At 44.8% G+C, this 15039-nt stretch overlaps 1 protein-coding gene across 1 annotated transcript in view; it reads right to left on the reverse strand.

Annotated features, from left to right (window-relative positions):
• Positions 1-997: 997 nt before the first annotated feature.
• TKTL1 (transketolase-like 1) overlaps positions 998-15039 on the reverse strand; it is a 21070-nt gene continuing 7028 nt past the window's right edge. The window contains exons 6-13 of the mRNA XM_006766949.2: positions 13947-14140; positions 12119-12283; positions 9589-9745; positions 7705-7835; positions 5521-5604; positions 3326-3422; positions 3082-3201; positions 998-1895 (exon numbers count right to left, since the gene is read on the reverse strand). Of these exons, the coding sequence (XP_006767012.1) occupies positions 1723-1895; positions 3082-3201; positions 3326-3422; positions 5521-5604; positions 7705-7835; positions 9589-9745; positions 12119-12283; positions 13947-14140 (1121 nt within the window). The 3' untranslated portion in view covers positions 998-1722. The remainder of the gene's footprint in view (positions 1896-3081; positions 3202-3325; positions 3423-5520; positions 5605-7704; positions 7836-9588; positions 9746-12118; positions 12284-13946; positions 14141-15039) is intronic.

Raw genomic sequence — 15039 nt, forward strand, 5'->3', positions numbered from 1 at the left:
CATCAGGTGATGAACAGATAAAACGTGGTCTGTACAGAGGATGGACTAGTATATGGCCTTAAAAATAACCGAAGTTGTCAGATGCTATAATGTGGATGAACCTCAAGTGCATTATGCTAAGTGAAATAAGCCAGACACAAAGAGGCCACATACTATTTCATTCATATGTATGTCCACAATAGGCAAATCCTAGACAGAAAATACATGATTGTCAGTGGCTGGGGAAGTGAGTAGGAAGCTACTAAGCAATGCAGGGTTTTTGGTGCGATGCAAATGTAAAATTGACCATGGTAATGGTTGCCTAACAACTCTGAATATACTAAAACCACTGAATTGTATACTTTTAATGGGTTATATGAGATGCTTGAGGTAAAAATCTTTGTGTATGTGCATTTTCTCAACTTCTGATGACCCTTTATCAACTGATTTTTGCTAATAAGTTTGATTTTTAAATTTTGGTTTGATATTTGTATTAATCATATCAATTCTTTATTAAACCAATTTTCTTGAAAACTTATAAAATAAGCACAACAAATATACTAATTTTACAGGCCAGGAAATGAGCTCAGCAGTTTAAAAGGGCAGGAGCAGAATGAGTAGGCCCCCAAGGAAGACTCTGGAGTGCCAGGCCAGTTCTTCAGTCCCTACCTCACATCCCAGGACAAAGACTCCTAATGGCCAGTTAATGAAAGCAATAAAAATAAGGACCATGACACACCAAGACACATCCAGTCAATTTTAAATTTAGTTTTGAAGTTTGAGCCCATTTTTATCTGGCTGGTACTTCCTTCTTCTATTTTAGCCACATGATTCATGTACTTACAGCTGAAATAAGGAGTTGGCTCAGGGATGGCTTTTCAGGCCATATACTGTCCTCTAGTGGTGCACCTCCTGCTCAGTACCCTTTCTCCTTCTGGTTTAGATAGAAGCGCTTTCCTTACTGAGGATTTTATCCAGGAAAAACCAAATCACACATACAAGGCACAAATGCTTTTGAAATGCTTTATTAACTTTTAACAAGTAAATGAATAGAAAAGAGTTAGAAAAGAGTTAACAGTTTGGTCTGGTCACTGGGTAAATGAGACATTTGAGACCTCACAAGAGTGCAGTGTGTATACTAGAACTAGTTGTATTCTTTCTTCATAGACAAGTCACCTCAAGCAGCAAAGGACAGTCTAAGAGCTTTCACTGCTGCCTCACGCACCGTAACAAGGGAGATGAAATTCCAGAGCCTCTGCAGTCACACAGTACCCAGGAAGCTGCAGGTAGGACGGCAGCACATACATTCTCCACCTGGGACAGCAGTGTGTAGCGTGGTGCTGCACAACCCAGGCGGTTACAGTCTACAGTTCACATGTTCTTTACTTATGAGAAAACACACACACACATTTAAGGTACTATTACTTAAGGTTCACATGTTCTTTACTTATGAGAACACACACACACACACATTTAAGATACTATTACTTAAGGTTGATCCCCAGATTAGATATCGGTTAGTTTTATCATAAAACTTCCTATTAAGTGGTTGTTTTGTAAGCCATTCTATCACTTAAAATCTTAAAACCCATTTTAAGTGCTTAAACATGTGAGTAAAACTTGTATACGTAGTTATGGTTTACTGGAAGGTAGTTAATTTTTTTTTAACAAGAAAGAAGAAACAGTATAGATTTAAATGCTGGTTTGTCAGTAAGTATGAATGTAGAGATGTCAGCAGCTGTTTTAGTTATTTAACAGACATTTCACAGAGACTATAATGTGTCTGGCACTAATTCCAAACATATCCAGTAATTCACTCGGTTTTCCACTCCGAGGAACTCCTTGCACGGCCAGGCTATGCACCAGGATGTCGGGCTCCATGGAAACAGCGGCACTCACAGCCTCCCCGATGCCACCTGGGGAAGCAAGGGAAGTCAGGCTCTGTTCTGGAAATGGGTAGCCAACCTCAATGCCCCATGATATACAGGCCTTTGAATTTGCTGGTTCCCAGGAGAAAGGTTTTTCACTAGTACTGATTCCTGGAAGCAGTCATTCCCGACTGCCCAGAAGTTCTCATTCTACATTGCAGGTTCCAAAATTGCTCCCAGCCCCACCTACACTAGGGGCTCTCAACCAGGGCTCCATGGATACAGGGGACTGTGGAACTCAGATACTCAAAGCTGTCAGGATCCCCCAAAAGATTAAAATCAACAAATGAGCTGTAAAGAAAAGAGCAACTGGCAGGCCTGAGGTGACCAGCTTCAGAAGGGCCACTTGCAAGGTTGGCCCTCAGGTGGCACCTGGGCAATGGGCTGGTGCAAGTCCCCTTGGCCAACATGACATTTCCCCTACTCATAACGGTGTTCCCTGCACCTGGACTGTTTCTGTAATAGTCCTAGGAGTTGGGAAATTTGGTACATGCTTGGCCCAGGGGTGGGGGCGGGGGCGGGGCTCACATGACCAACCCCCAATAAAACCCAGGGTGCTGGATCTCAGGTGGGTTCCCTGGGTCTGTAGCGATGCATTTTTCACTGCTGAAGAGGGGAGAGTATTTGGCAGGTCCCTCATGGGAGGGAGGGACGGAGGAATGGAGGGAGCCTAAGGACTGGGGTTCTCCATCCCTGACCTGTCTTTGTGGGTCCTGTGCCCTTTCCCTATGGTAAATCTCAGCTGTGAGGGCATTGGGAGCGCTTCCAGAGACTCTGTGGATCATGGCTGTGCTCTTGGGGAGCCCTGACATGAAATTCCCCATCCCCTTATCTGGCCCACTTAACTTTCCCAGGCCAAACACTACCCAGCTCCCATTTTGAGGGGCATAAACTATTAATAGTTCAAAACTCAAGAGCAACTGTGAAGCTCTTCATGAACTCTCCTCATCCACAATGCCGAGTTAGGCACTCCTTTGTGGTGCCACCAAGCCACCGAGGGGCCAAGCACTGTACATTGTGCTGGGGATACACAAATGAGTAGGTGGCCAAGAGACTCTTAAACTGATATACTTGTGAAGAGCAGCAATACAGGTTAAGTAGTTGGTGATGCCCAGGAGCACGGGGCGCCTCCAATCAAACATGTCCTGCCAAAGCAGACTCTGAAAAGACATACCTTCTGGGTGGTGATCCTCCACGGTAATAATTCGGCCACCAGTGCATTTTGCATGGGCGATGATGGTGTCAGCATCCAGGGGTTTAATGGTGAACAGGTCAATGACACGGATAGGAATATCTGGAGAACAGCAATTGGTATATGCAGCAGACTTAGAATAAGACCACCAATTGGGGCACATGAGGCAGCCCAAGTCCCACCTCTCCCCAGCTGGAACGTCAACATTTAACAACAACAAACTGACCTTGTTTGGAAAGTTCATCAGCAGCCAGTAAAATTTCATGCAGAGTAACTCCAGCTCCAATAACTGTGACCTTGTCATGGACACTCTGGCGAATGACCTGGTATTGCACCCGCAAAACAAAAATGCTGTGGTTACTATGTTCAGAGCACATCTCAAGGTGGAAGACACTCTAACACACTGCTCTATAAAAAAGGCTGAATCAAAGCACTGAAAAATGACACGCTTTTTTATAACCCCCACTTCATATTTGTTTTACAAATTCATCGACCTTTACTCATGATTTCCAGTGCCAAATTACTAAGTTCTTACACAATACAAAAGGACCCTTTAACCAAGAAAGTGGGTATCAAATAGGGATCTAAAAGACAGAGGGGCCAGAAGTGAGCTGTATGGCTCATATTCAGCCAGAGGATGGACTCATACCCACTAAGGGGTCTGGAAAGGCACCATCTCTAGACTGCTTGGAAATCTTGCTGGGTGAGCAAAAACAGATTGAACTCCACTGGTGAACATGTTAACAGGGACCGTTTGAGGACATTATGTATACGCTCTGTGCCAAGCCCCTTGCATGCTGTGAGTGTGCTGTGGCCCATTCTGCAGCCAAGGAAAGCAAATCTCAGAGCAGGAGGAATTTGCCTAGGGTTGAGACAGCAACCAGGCCCATCTGATGTCAAGCCGATGCTCTCAATCACTTGCTATTCTGCAAGCAAAGACAGGGCCCTTGGCCTTTCTCAGAGTTTGATTTCCTCAAAGCTCCCCAACCAAAGGCATAGGGAATTAATCTTCATTTCAGCCATATTTATAGGTTTTCCTATATGACAGTATAGTCAGGGCTTCTAAGCCACTCTATTCTCTGAGAATATCCTAACCCATATATATATCATCGCGTACACACACACACACACACACACACACACACACACACGCTCCCCTCATGTCTCTTTTGTAAAACTCAGCCCTTGAATTATCCATAGCATGCATATTATCATACACATTTTAACTCACATACTTTATTATTAGGAAATTAACTTTGTTAGGGTAGGGAAAATATTAGGGGGGAAAAAGACTGGAGAGTTAAGAGAAAGCTCTGTAGACCGTTGACTATCATTGAAACCCTCACATCCCAGAGGAAAACATACTTCGAGTTTAAATGTGGGAGTACGGAGGATAACAGGACACTGAAGGTGAATACTGCAGCTTTTCCACCCAGTGCTGGCCAGCTACTTAGTGGCAGGCATAGACTGTTCAGGATATAATGCACTAAAAGCCACTCAGTGCTCAGTCACAGTCATTCTGAGCACTAGCAACTATAAATTCTGGAACAGCCTAGCCCTTAGCAGCCAAGTAGGATGTCACCTGTTGCTCCTTCAAGAATGGCTACTGGTCTTTCACATATTTAAAACGTTAAGCGCCAAGCCTGTTTTGTCTTAACCCGCAATATCTGCTTTCACCGATATACTGGCGGCCGGTCACTGATGAGGTCCAAATGGAAAGTATAGTGTCAGTCACCGGTGACTGACATGGCACTTAACGTGTCAAGAAGAGTATTAATGACTTTCTAAAAGGCATATAAGAGTAGGGCATAAAACTGTCCTATGCAGTATGATCTCTTGCTGCTCACCTTCTCTGATCCTCATCTATAAAACAGGGCTGCAAACGATGTGTGCTTCTAGGGCTTTAGTGAGGATGCAGGAGATAGAAAGTACCTAGGATGCTAGCCTTTATCAGCAGGTCTGCAGGTTAAGGCCCCATCCAATGTGCAAAACCATCTCAGGGCCACACAATTGCCAGCAGCAAGATGGTTCCCATTTCCTCTTGTTCCTGGCCTTGAGGATGCAAAGCCAGAACCTCATAGATCTGTTATTCCTTTGAAATAATAGGTTCTATTATTTTGTTTAGCTCGAGGCTGTGTGATGTTATAGCCAAGCAACTCAAGTACCTTCAGGTTGTATTGCTTTATCTTTTAAAATTCAACAAAGAGAGACTCCATTCAGAAAGGAGACAAGTTCAATTCTGGCTGATATTGGTAAAATGTTCCTTCTGGAGGAAAAGCAGGTAAAGGTCACAACTGATTTTTTAAAAACTAGAACAAAGAAAGGATGAAGCCTTGACTGTGAGGATACCTAGTGCTAGTTTTAGAATAGTTATCTGCACATGAAATGACACAGAGAACACTGGAGAACTTAAGGGCTTACCTTGGCCTTTCCAATCTCAAAAGCATCTGTTGCAGAGTAAATAATATCAGTTTCAGGACGACTGATCCGAATGTAGCATAGCCCCTAGGGTATAAACAGAAACCAGAACTATTAGAAAGTCTAACTCAATTTCCAACTAATAAACCTTTAAACAAAGGCAGAGAGGGAGGAGGAGGAGGAGGACTGAGTAGTTCTTTTACTAAAATAAAGCACGCATTTTGGAGCAAGGGCAAACCGCTGGCAAATAGGTCAGCTATCACCTGGTCAGGTTACTACTAAGCCAGGCAAAAGCTTATGCAGAACCCTGGCGATGCGTTTAGTGACAAGCTTTGCATGTTGCCACATTCACTGATTTAAAAAAGCTTTCTCAAATACACGCTGACCTGTTCTGTCCCCACACACAGAACATAAATTTAGGGCAGGAGCACTGGCTCATGTTAAATAGAAAGGTCAGAACACAATGTTAATACAATTAATTTTTCCACAGTAGCTTGTAACGATTCAACCTTAGAAATACCTTAAACACTGGAATATAAAGTGACTCAGTATTTCCCCAGTAAGATGTAAATACATTTTTATCAACACAAACAGAAGTATAAATATCCAAATGTCTAAAGTATTTAATTTACACACATATCTTTAAAAAATACATATATTTTTATTGATTTCAGAGAGGAAGGGAGAGGGACAGATAGAACCATCAATGATGAGAGAGAATCATTATCAGCTGCCTCCTGCACACCCCCTACTGGAGATTGAGCCTGCAACCCGGACATATGTCCTTAATCAGAATTGAACCTGGGACCCTTCAAGTCCACAGGCAGATGCTCTATCCACTGAGCCAAACCAGCTAGGACTACACACATATTTAAATCATACATTATAAACTAATATATTAATTTAGAAACACAGCTTCTGTTCATTCATCCCAATGTTATAAATCAATTATATTAGTGTCTTTATTGAGGTAAAATTTACCTCAGTGGAGCGATCCACAAATTCTAACAAAGGTATATAGCACCTAACCATCACCTGAGTCCAGATTGCATTCATCTGCCCAGAAAGTTCCCTTGTGCCCCTCTCCTGTACCCAAGCAACAATCTCTGTTCTGATTTCTGTGACCACAGCTTTGTTTTGCCTCTCCTGATCTTCTTAGCAATGGAATCCTCTAGTACATGAGATCAGTATGTATATACACAGGCATAAAACAATTTCTAGGATATAGTAAGTAAAAAATCAAGTATAGAACATACATAAACTTTGAGCGCACTTAGGTTAAGGGAAAAAAAAAGGTCAAGCCCAGCTCGTGTGGTTCAGTGTCAACCCCTGAACCAGGAGGTCACGGCTCGATTTCCAGTCAGGGCATGTGCCTGGGTTATGGGCTCGATCTCCAGTGGGGGGCATGCAAGAGGCCGCCGATTGATGATTCTTTCTCATCATTGATGTTTTTCTCTCCGTCTCTAACACATTGCAATGCTTAGAACGGATTTTCCACAATCTACCAACTGTGCCCAGAGTCACCTGTGCAGAGGTATGGTCGGGTGCAGGGCTGGGTAGTGAGGAGAGTCTGGTGACAGCTGGAATGATTGGAAAGGTGAGAACTACATCCCCCAGATGCCCCTGTAACTGGATTCTGGGCAGGAATTAGGTTGTGTTCATCTGATGCCCTTGTGTAAAACTTTAAGAGGGAAAAGTGGGGCAGAAGCCACACTCTTGCCCATCTGCACTGTTTCTGAGGGTGGAGCCAGGTTGGGGACCTTAGGGTTTGTCTGCAGTGAAGTCTCACAGGCCACTCTCCGGCTTTCTGGATGTCACAGGGGGTGGCATGGGGTATGTCTAAGGCCAGCACAAGATGGCTCACTGCTGGAGCCCACTCCTTGGGCCCTGCCGAAAGCTCCCTGACTCAGAGCCCCAGGCTCCCCCTTCTTGCCAAGTCCTGGGCCACCAGGTGGTGTTCAGCATCCCTCTGCACTATTTGTCTTTGAATGTGTTCATGTTTTATGTGCTTAACACCTTTATTGGGTAATGGTTCTATTTTAAAAGGAATCCTACAACCCAATTTTCTATAATGAATATCTATTACCTTTATGCTGAGAGAAAATGGGAACAATCCAACCATCAGTACCAAACTAGTAGCAGAGCTTAGAAGCATTTTCTGTCCGAACCAGTGGCCCCTAAAAATACCTGGGTATTGGCCGCCAGGAACACAGCAAACTCTGTGGAGATGCCATCACTTGGATAGAAAATGGTGCAGTTGGGAACAGTTCGGAACATGGCCAAATCCTCCAGGGCCATCTGGGAGGGGCCATCCTCACCTGAGAAAACAAAGCCACAGCCCAACAAAAACATGAGACAGCCCAAGAAGCTAGGACCGCTTCCTCTGCTGGATAAGCAACAGCTCTTATTGACATCTGGGGGCGGGGGAGAAAGGTGGCTACAACTGTAGCAGAGCCTACAAAACTATCCAATTCGTATGTCAATATAATGCCTCATAATTATAATGAGCTGTCACATATCTCTCTCCCTCAAGACATCACTGTGACACTCGAGGTTTGACTAATTGACCTTCCAGATCAACCAGTGATCTCTTCTTGGCCCTGACCCTTGCCAACCTCTGGCACTTGATCACTGGGCACTGCTACTGCTGTCCAAGGTGAATTCATGTTCTTTTTGAGCACAGGTGGCTGAGGCCCCATCAAGTCTCTGTCCCTGTCCCCTTTCTCCTTAAGAGGGTCCTCTCAGCTTTGTCTTTTCTTCTCCGCTCTTCTATCTTCTCCATCGAGACTGAGGTTTTTAGATTGAAGTGGTCTTACTCACATCTTAAGGCCTTCAAGGTAGCTGAGCATAACATACCCTGGGGGCACCCTTGGGGTGCTATTGTAACTAAGGAGACCTTAGGGTTTGTTTGGGAACAGAGTTTCTGATCAGAAACACCGTGAAAAGAGAAAGCCCAAAGTATCCTAGGGTGGCCTGCCTCTTCGAGCTGGGAAGGGGACTGCCACTAAGCACACTGCCTTGCCTGGGGTAAGTGTCTAACCTCAGAACTCCCAGCTCTTCTGGGCTGGCCCTAGAGCCACTTCTCCACGTTGCTGACTTATTTTGAAATTTTCACTATACCTAGCTCCAGGCAAAGACCCCCAAATCCCTACCAGGCCCTCTGCCCAGGCCAACCCTGAAATGCTGTTGGCTCTCCTCACTTCACTCCCCCCTCCCCCTTGCATGTGTCCCATCCAGAGACTTCTTGGCCAGCCTAGCTCTCCCAGGGAGTCCCAGAGATAACTCCAAAATGCTCACTTCTGGCCCACCCTCCCCTCCAGCATTCTAGCAGCAATTGTAAGCTGTCAAATCTACCTAGGGGTCCTGCCCCACCACAGTACATCAGGCACCTCCATCTTTCCCAAGTCCTCATTTCTGTCACTCATGACCGTGATTCCCTGACGTTTCCCAGGCAATTTTGAACTCCTCCATCTGTCAGCAATGTGACTTCTTTCTTCAGACTTTTTCAGATTCACTCTTATCTTCCACCCACTGCTAATGCACACCATATTTCAACCCTCTTCCTGGCTTCCCCATTTCCCATTGTTTCCATTTAGCATGTCCTGCCAGGTTAATGTCCTGAGAGTGACATCTTTCTTGGCCTCACTCCCTAGCATCAGGATTCTCATAGCTTCCCATTCCATCCCACCAGGCTGCTCCACCCAGGCAAAGCCTGTACAGGCTGTGCTCCTCGCTTCCCTGTGCCATGACCACACCAAGAGCAGAAAGGAACTCTGTAATGCTGGGGTGGCCCTATTCATACCTAGTATGTGGCTAGACATTAAAGATGCTCTCAGGGCAGATTACTTCTTCTCACTGACGGCAAGACTGGGCATTTTACAATAATATCAAGAGATCCGCTCTAAGTTACCCAGAGTATCCTGGAACTTTTAAAGCATTTGTTTTTTCTTTAAGTGGTTACAAATAATCAAATGCTATGAAACCCTACATACATTGGCAATTTAACCATTTAGATTAATAATCTTTGTCAACTAGAAAGGCTATCAAGATGATGGCATTGAGAACTCATACCAACGGATACTCCACAGTGGGACCCAATAAGGTTGATGTTGGATTCAGTGATGCTTCCAATACGGATCTGCTCAAATGCTCGGGTCAAAAAAGCAGCGAAGGTGCTAACAAAAGGAATGGTCCGATCACGAATAGCGCATCCCAGCGCCACGTTCACCTGTTAACACCAAGAAAGTGAATCAGAATAGCTCTGGACAAGGCCCCCATCACCCCTAGCTGTCCCCCTTTCCCCTTAACCAGTAATGCATGGTCCCCTGATAACACCCTGTTCTGTATACCCAATCCCAGGCACATACCCAGGGAAACCCCAAACCTGGCAAACCCACAGTGTCCCCTGAACACTGCCAGAAACCAGAGGAATTGTGGTGCTGGTCTGGCTCTTCAAACGCAAAAAGGCAAAGCTTGGGACACCCATGGACATCCCCTCAGTCCTCGTGGGTGTCCTTCCCATACCTTCTGTACACCTTTCTTCCTGGTGCCCTTACCTCACACCTCCTGGGGGATAAGAGGTGAACAATGGAGACTCCCCCATCTGCACCCTGACCGGCCTCTCCACTGTGTTGCTGGGAGACATGGTGGGCCTGCTCACCATGCTGAACCTCATCCTTCTCTTCCTTTCTCAAGGGCATCTCTGACTATGTAATTATCCCCTCCCCTCCGTATTCAGTTTCTCCTTCTCTTGGGTTTACTCATCATTTGAGTATGTGCTGCTGCTATCTTCCATCTTCACCCTCCCATCTCCAGCTTCACAACTTCTCTCCCTGTCCCCACTCTCTGCCTAATGTCCTTCTTCTAGGCTACCATGCCTACAAGGGACTTTGAAGGTGCCAAATGCAAGAGTTTGCCTGACCTCCATTTCATTGTATCTGACCTCAGCAGCATTGCATAGGACAATGCCTTCCCACTGGCTGCTGCTGCTCCTGCTAGATCTGTGGATGGCGCACACCTCTTCCCTAAGGACACTGGACTGAGTCCTGGGGCTCGGTCACACCCTTCCTCATTTGCCCCCTACTGGGAACTCGCATGAGGTTGTGGCCTGCAAAAGCCCTGTATAATTTGCCCCTTGGTGACCTTTCTGAACCAATTTTGTTCTAATAGTCACCATGCTTCTGCCACTCTGTCCTTTTTTCTGCCCCACAAACATCTCAACTTTGAGCCTATCAGAGATAGCCGTGCCCTCTGCTGGGAATGCCATCTCTCAGAGCTGTGCATGACTGACTCCTTGTCACTTAAGTCTCAGCTTAAAGGTCACCTCTTCTGAAGCTATCCCTGATTGGTGCTAGTCACACTCTCACTACCCACTTGTTTCACCATGGTACTGGTTACTACCTGCTGGCTGCTGTTTTAGTACTTCTTCCAACTCTAAGAACACATTAGTAGGCACAGAGCATATGACTGGTGACTGAAGGGATCATCAATGAGTTGGGGAGCAAGCTTTTTGATAGGAGGCTCAGTTCAGAAAATTGTGGATTATATTTTTTCCACTCAAAATGGAAATTGCTTAATGAGACTCACAGAAAAAAAAAAGTACATATTCTTACAATTGTGATGACCTACTTTACTAAACAGGGGGCCTTAAATTCCAACACTGACAGGGCCAGGGAAGCACTGTGAGTGAATGAGCAGGCTGGTGGGAGGCAGGGGTACAGCCCATCTAAATGGCTCCAGCGGACTGGTGGCAGGAGGAAATGCTATCCTAGTGTTGCCAACTTTCCCATTCGTGAAGAGAATCCAGAAGTTCAGATTCTATATAAAATCTGGTTTCTAAAAGCCTGCAACTAATTACAAAATTTGTAAATACTACTTGTTCCAAATAAAATATCTCTGGTGGTCACGTGCGACCTGCTGGCCCATAGTTTTCTGGCCAGTGCTATTTTTGGCCTCTACAATGTGAAGACAGGTGTGCATTGTCCTCTACTGGCACAGCGCTTCAGAAGTCAAGGCTTTTACTAGCATTAACTCCTTTCTCTCTTTAAGAAGAGGGTGTGCACCCATCTAAAAGATACTCCCTGCGTTAATATCGCTCCAGGGAGAAATGAAGCACAGATAAGCAAACAACTTTACCCAAGACCACAGCTCTCTATTGGCCTTCTTGAGGCTGCAACTGGCACAACATTTGAGTATCTAGGATATATTAGGTGAAGAAATAGAGAAATCATTGTATCTTGTAGCTTTCTCAACCTACTAGCCTCTGGGTGGCTGTAGGATTGCTTAATTGTAAGCAGGGCAGAAAGGGCAGGGCCACCTAGAGCTACTAGGGAACTCAGGATGTTTTGGGCTTGGAGCCTTGGGGTTAGATGGCTGCGACCTATCAGGACAGGGTGCTGGGCAGTCTACCATGCACCTCCCAGCAGTCCTGGAAACTACCCCTTAGACTTTGCCCAGCTACTCCCTACCAGTTTCCCTGGAGACTATCCCCTCGCCCCCGCCCATGGAAAGAAAAACTGTAATGTGGGCCAGGACTCATGTGTCCAGTGGGCCACTGCTAATCAATGAGAAGACCCAAGAGGGATGCCCACAGCATACACACCATGTTTTGCTCGGCAATGAAACACTCAATGAAGCGCTCAGGGTGCTCTTTCTTGAATATCTCAGAGAAGGTGGAGTTCTTGGTGTCACCGTCCAGTACAACGACTCTATCATTGGAATGGCCCAGCTTAGCCAGAGCCAAACCACATGCTTTGCGAATAGCTATCTGGAAAAGTCAAACAGTAGAGTTTCTTAGAATGAATTTAGAAAGGAGGTGAACATTTTGTAGAATTACAAATTGTATTCTATATAAATGAAGAAAGCAAATTTGCGATTCACCAATAATTTCCTTTAGAGTCATAAAAATGGGTTGCTAGCAAATCCTAAATGCATATTTGCCTCACTTAGGTATCAATTTCTCAAAAATAAATTTATTCTTCTGTACCATTTGTATAGTTAAAAAAATTACATTTCCCTTGCGCTAGCCAGCTGGCTCAGTTGGTTGGAGCGCAATCCCGTGCACCAAAAAGGTTTTTGTTTGATTCCTGGTCGGAGTGCATACAGAAGGCAACCAGTCGATGTTCCTCTTTCCTTCCTGCTCTCTCTAAAAAACCAATAAAAACATATCCTCAGGTGAGGATAAAAAACGTTTAATTTCCCCAAATGTAAATTCCTCTGTGACTTTTCAGCTATAAACATTAAAATGTAGACCTTAAGCCCTGGCTGGGTTTCTCAGTGGTTGGAGCATCAGCCTGCAAACCAAGGGGTCTCCGGGCAATGTCCAATCAACTGACCCACACTGGCCAGGGCTAAGAGGTGGTGGTTGTTTTTAAAAATATATATATATTTTATTGATTTTTTACAGAGAGGAAGGGTGAGGGATAGTTAGAAACATTGGTGAGAGAGAAACATCGATCAGCTGCCTCCTGTACACTCCCGACTGGGGATGTGCCCGTAACCAAGGTACATGCCCTTGACCGGAATCGAACCTGGGACCCTTCAGTCCATAGGCCAACACTCTATCCACTGAGCCAAACTGGTTAGGGCAGTGGTTGTTTTTTAAACACACAACAGGAATGAGTAAATTTTATGAATTGCTTTTGTTTCCCATGCATCAAAATAATAATTTCCTCCTCTTTAATATTGATGAATCATCCGAATTACTAATTCGCATATACTTTTTATACTAATGGGAGTTGAAATCGGTGACTGTTTTATTTAGAATTTTCACACTAATATTCATAAGTGAGGCTGATCTATATAGTTTTTCCTTTGATCTAGTTTTGTTTTTATTAATTTGAGAAAGAGGAGGGGAGAGGGAGAGAGAAAACAACTGGTTGCCTCCTGCATGCATCCCAACCCGGGATCCAACCCACAAGCTGGGCAAGTGCCTTGACCGGGAATCAAACTGATGACCTGTTGGCCTTGACTGGAATTGAACCTGGGACCCTTCAGTCCACAGGTCGACGCTCTATCCACTGAGCCAAATTGTCAGGGCAAGAATTGGTCTTTTTAATTGGCGTGGTTCCTTGTGTAATCCAGAAAGTTCAAAGATCAGCCCAGCCAGGCCCCCATTCTTACAGCAGACACAGAATTTTTTCATGCACAGTGGACTGCCAACTCACAAACTGAATTTAGGAAACAAACAAAACCTACACAACACTGGGCACTAATAAGTAGCAAATGACCGATAAGAAAATTCAGATATGTTTGAAATCAAAGACTAAATATCAGACATAGTAAAAGAAAATTGGTAAACCCATCCTTATTGCTTATAACCTTTATTAGGTGTCACACCACCTAATAGTTGGTTCATCCATGGATATCTGAGTAAATAAAGAGTCCCATGTATTTAGAAAGAAAAGCAGAGAACCAAGCAGTTTGCTTACCTTGTCACCGATTTCATAAACAGGCAGAGAGTTCATCTCTACATCAGTGGTGCTGACGTAAGGAGAGTCTTCAACAGGGGATTTTGGTATGAGCTGCGTGTCGGTCTTTATCTGGCTCTCAATTAGTTTTATAATTGCATCTGCTCTTTCTCTTGGCATTGGCTTTCCATGCCAATTTTCTGTATCCTCAACGCCTGCGACCAAAGGAATAAAATGTTTATTCCATAAATATTTAAGATATTCTGATGGAAAAGATGTCAGCCAAGGATTCACAGGAGTAAAAACATGGCACAGCCTGAGATGGTATTGCACTCCCAAACAACAGCCTGGATGAAAGGCCCAGAGGCTCTTGAGGGGCCACTGGTCCATGTGCTGGAGAGAGTGAGGGAGATGAGGCTGGAGAGACAGCTGGGCAGACCACGGAGGATCCCATTCATATAAGGAGTTTTGAGATTTGTCCAAAGCAAGATGGGAAACCACTGAAGGGTTGGAGTGGGAGAGGTGACTGGTCAGGCCTGTGTTGTAGAAAAGGAAGAAGAAAGATCACCAGCCCTGTGGGGACTGGCGTGTGGAGACAGCAGTTAGGGAGAGATGGAGAGGAGTGAACAGATCTGAGATATACTTTAAGGGCAGAAATCAGAATTGATGGTGGACTAGGTATGTGTGTAGGGGGCAAATAAGGGAAGAGTCAGAGGCAAGGATGATACCCAGGTTTCTGCCAGAAGCAAATTGGTCAGGTGGTCATCTCCTGAACTGGGGATACCAGAGTAAGACTGTATTTTGGGGAGGAGCTATAGAACAGGTTTATTACAAAATTTTGATGTCAAAACACACCAGGAATCATACTCTTTACAACTATTTATATTTGAGAGGAACAACTTTAGGTTGAGAGAACTTTAGGTGTCAGCTTTGGCATCTGCAAGAAGACTTTCAAAACCCCTTCCTTCCCCAGGCCCTGTTACACAGCTACCTTTCCTAGAGGCACCATTTTACTAGTTGCCTGTGTTTTCCCTGACAGTGTGGACATAGGCAAGCATGGGTGTGTGTGTGTGTGTGTGTGTGTGTGTGTGTGTGTGTGTGTGTGTACACCCTT

The sequence above is a fragment of the Myotis davidii genome, unplaced genomic scaffold (genome assembly GCF_000327345.1).
Source record: "Myotis davidii unplaced genomic scaffold, ASM32734v1 scaffold462, whole genome shotgun sequence".
In the NCBI taxonomy this organism is placed as follows: domain Eukaryota; kingdom Metazoa; phylum Chordata; class Mammalia; order Chiroptera; family Vespertilionidae; genus Myotis; species Myotis davidii.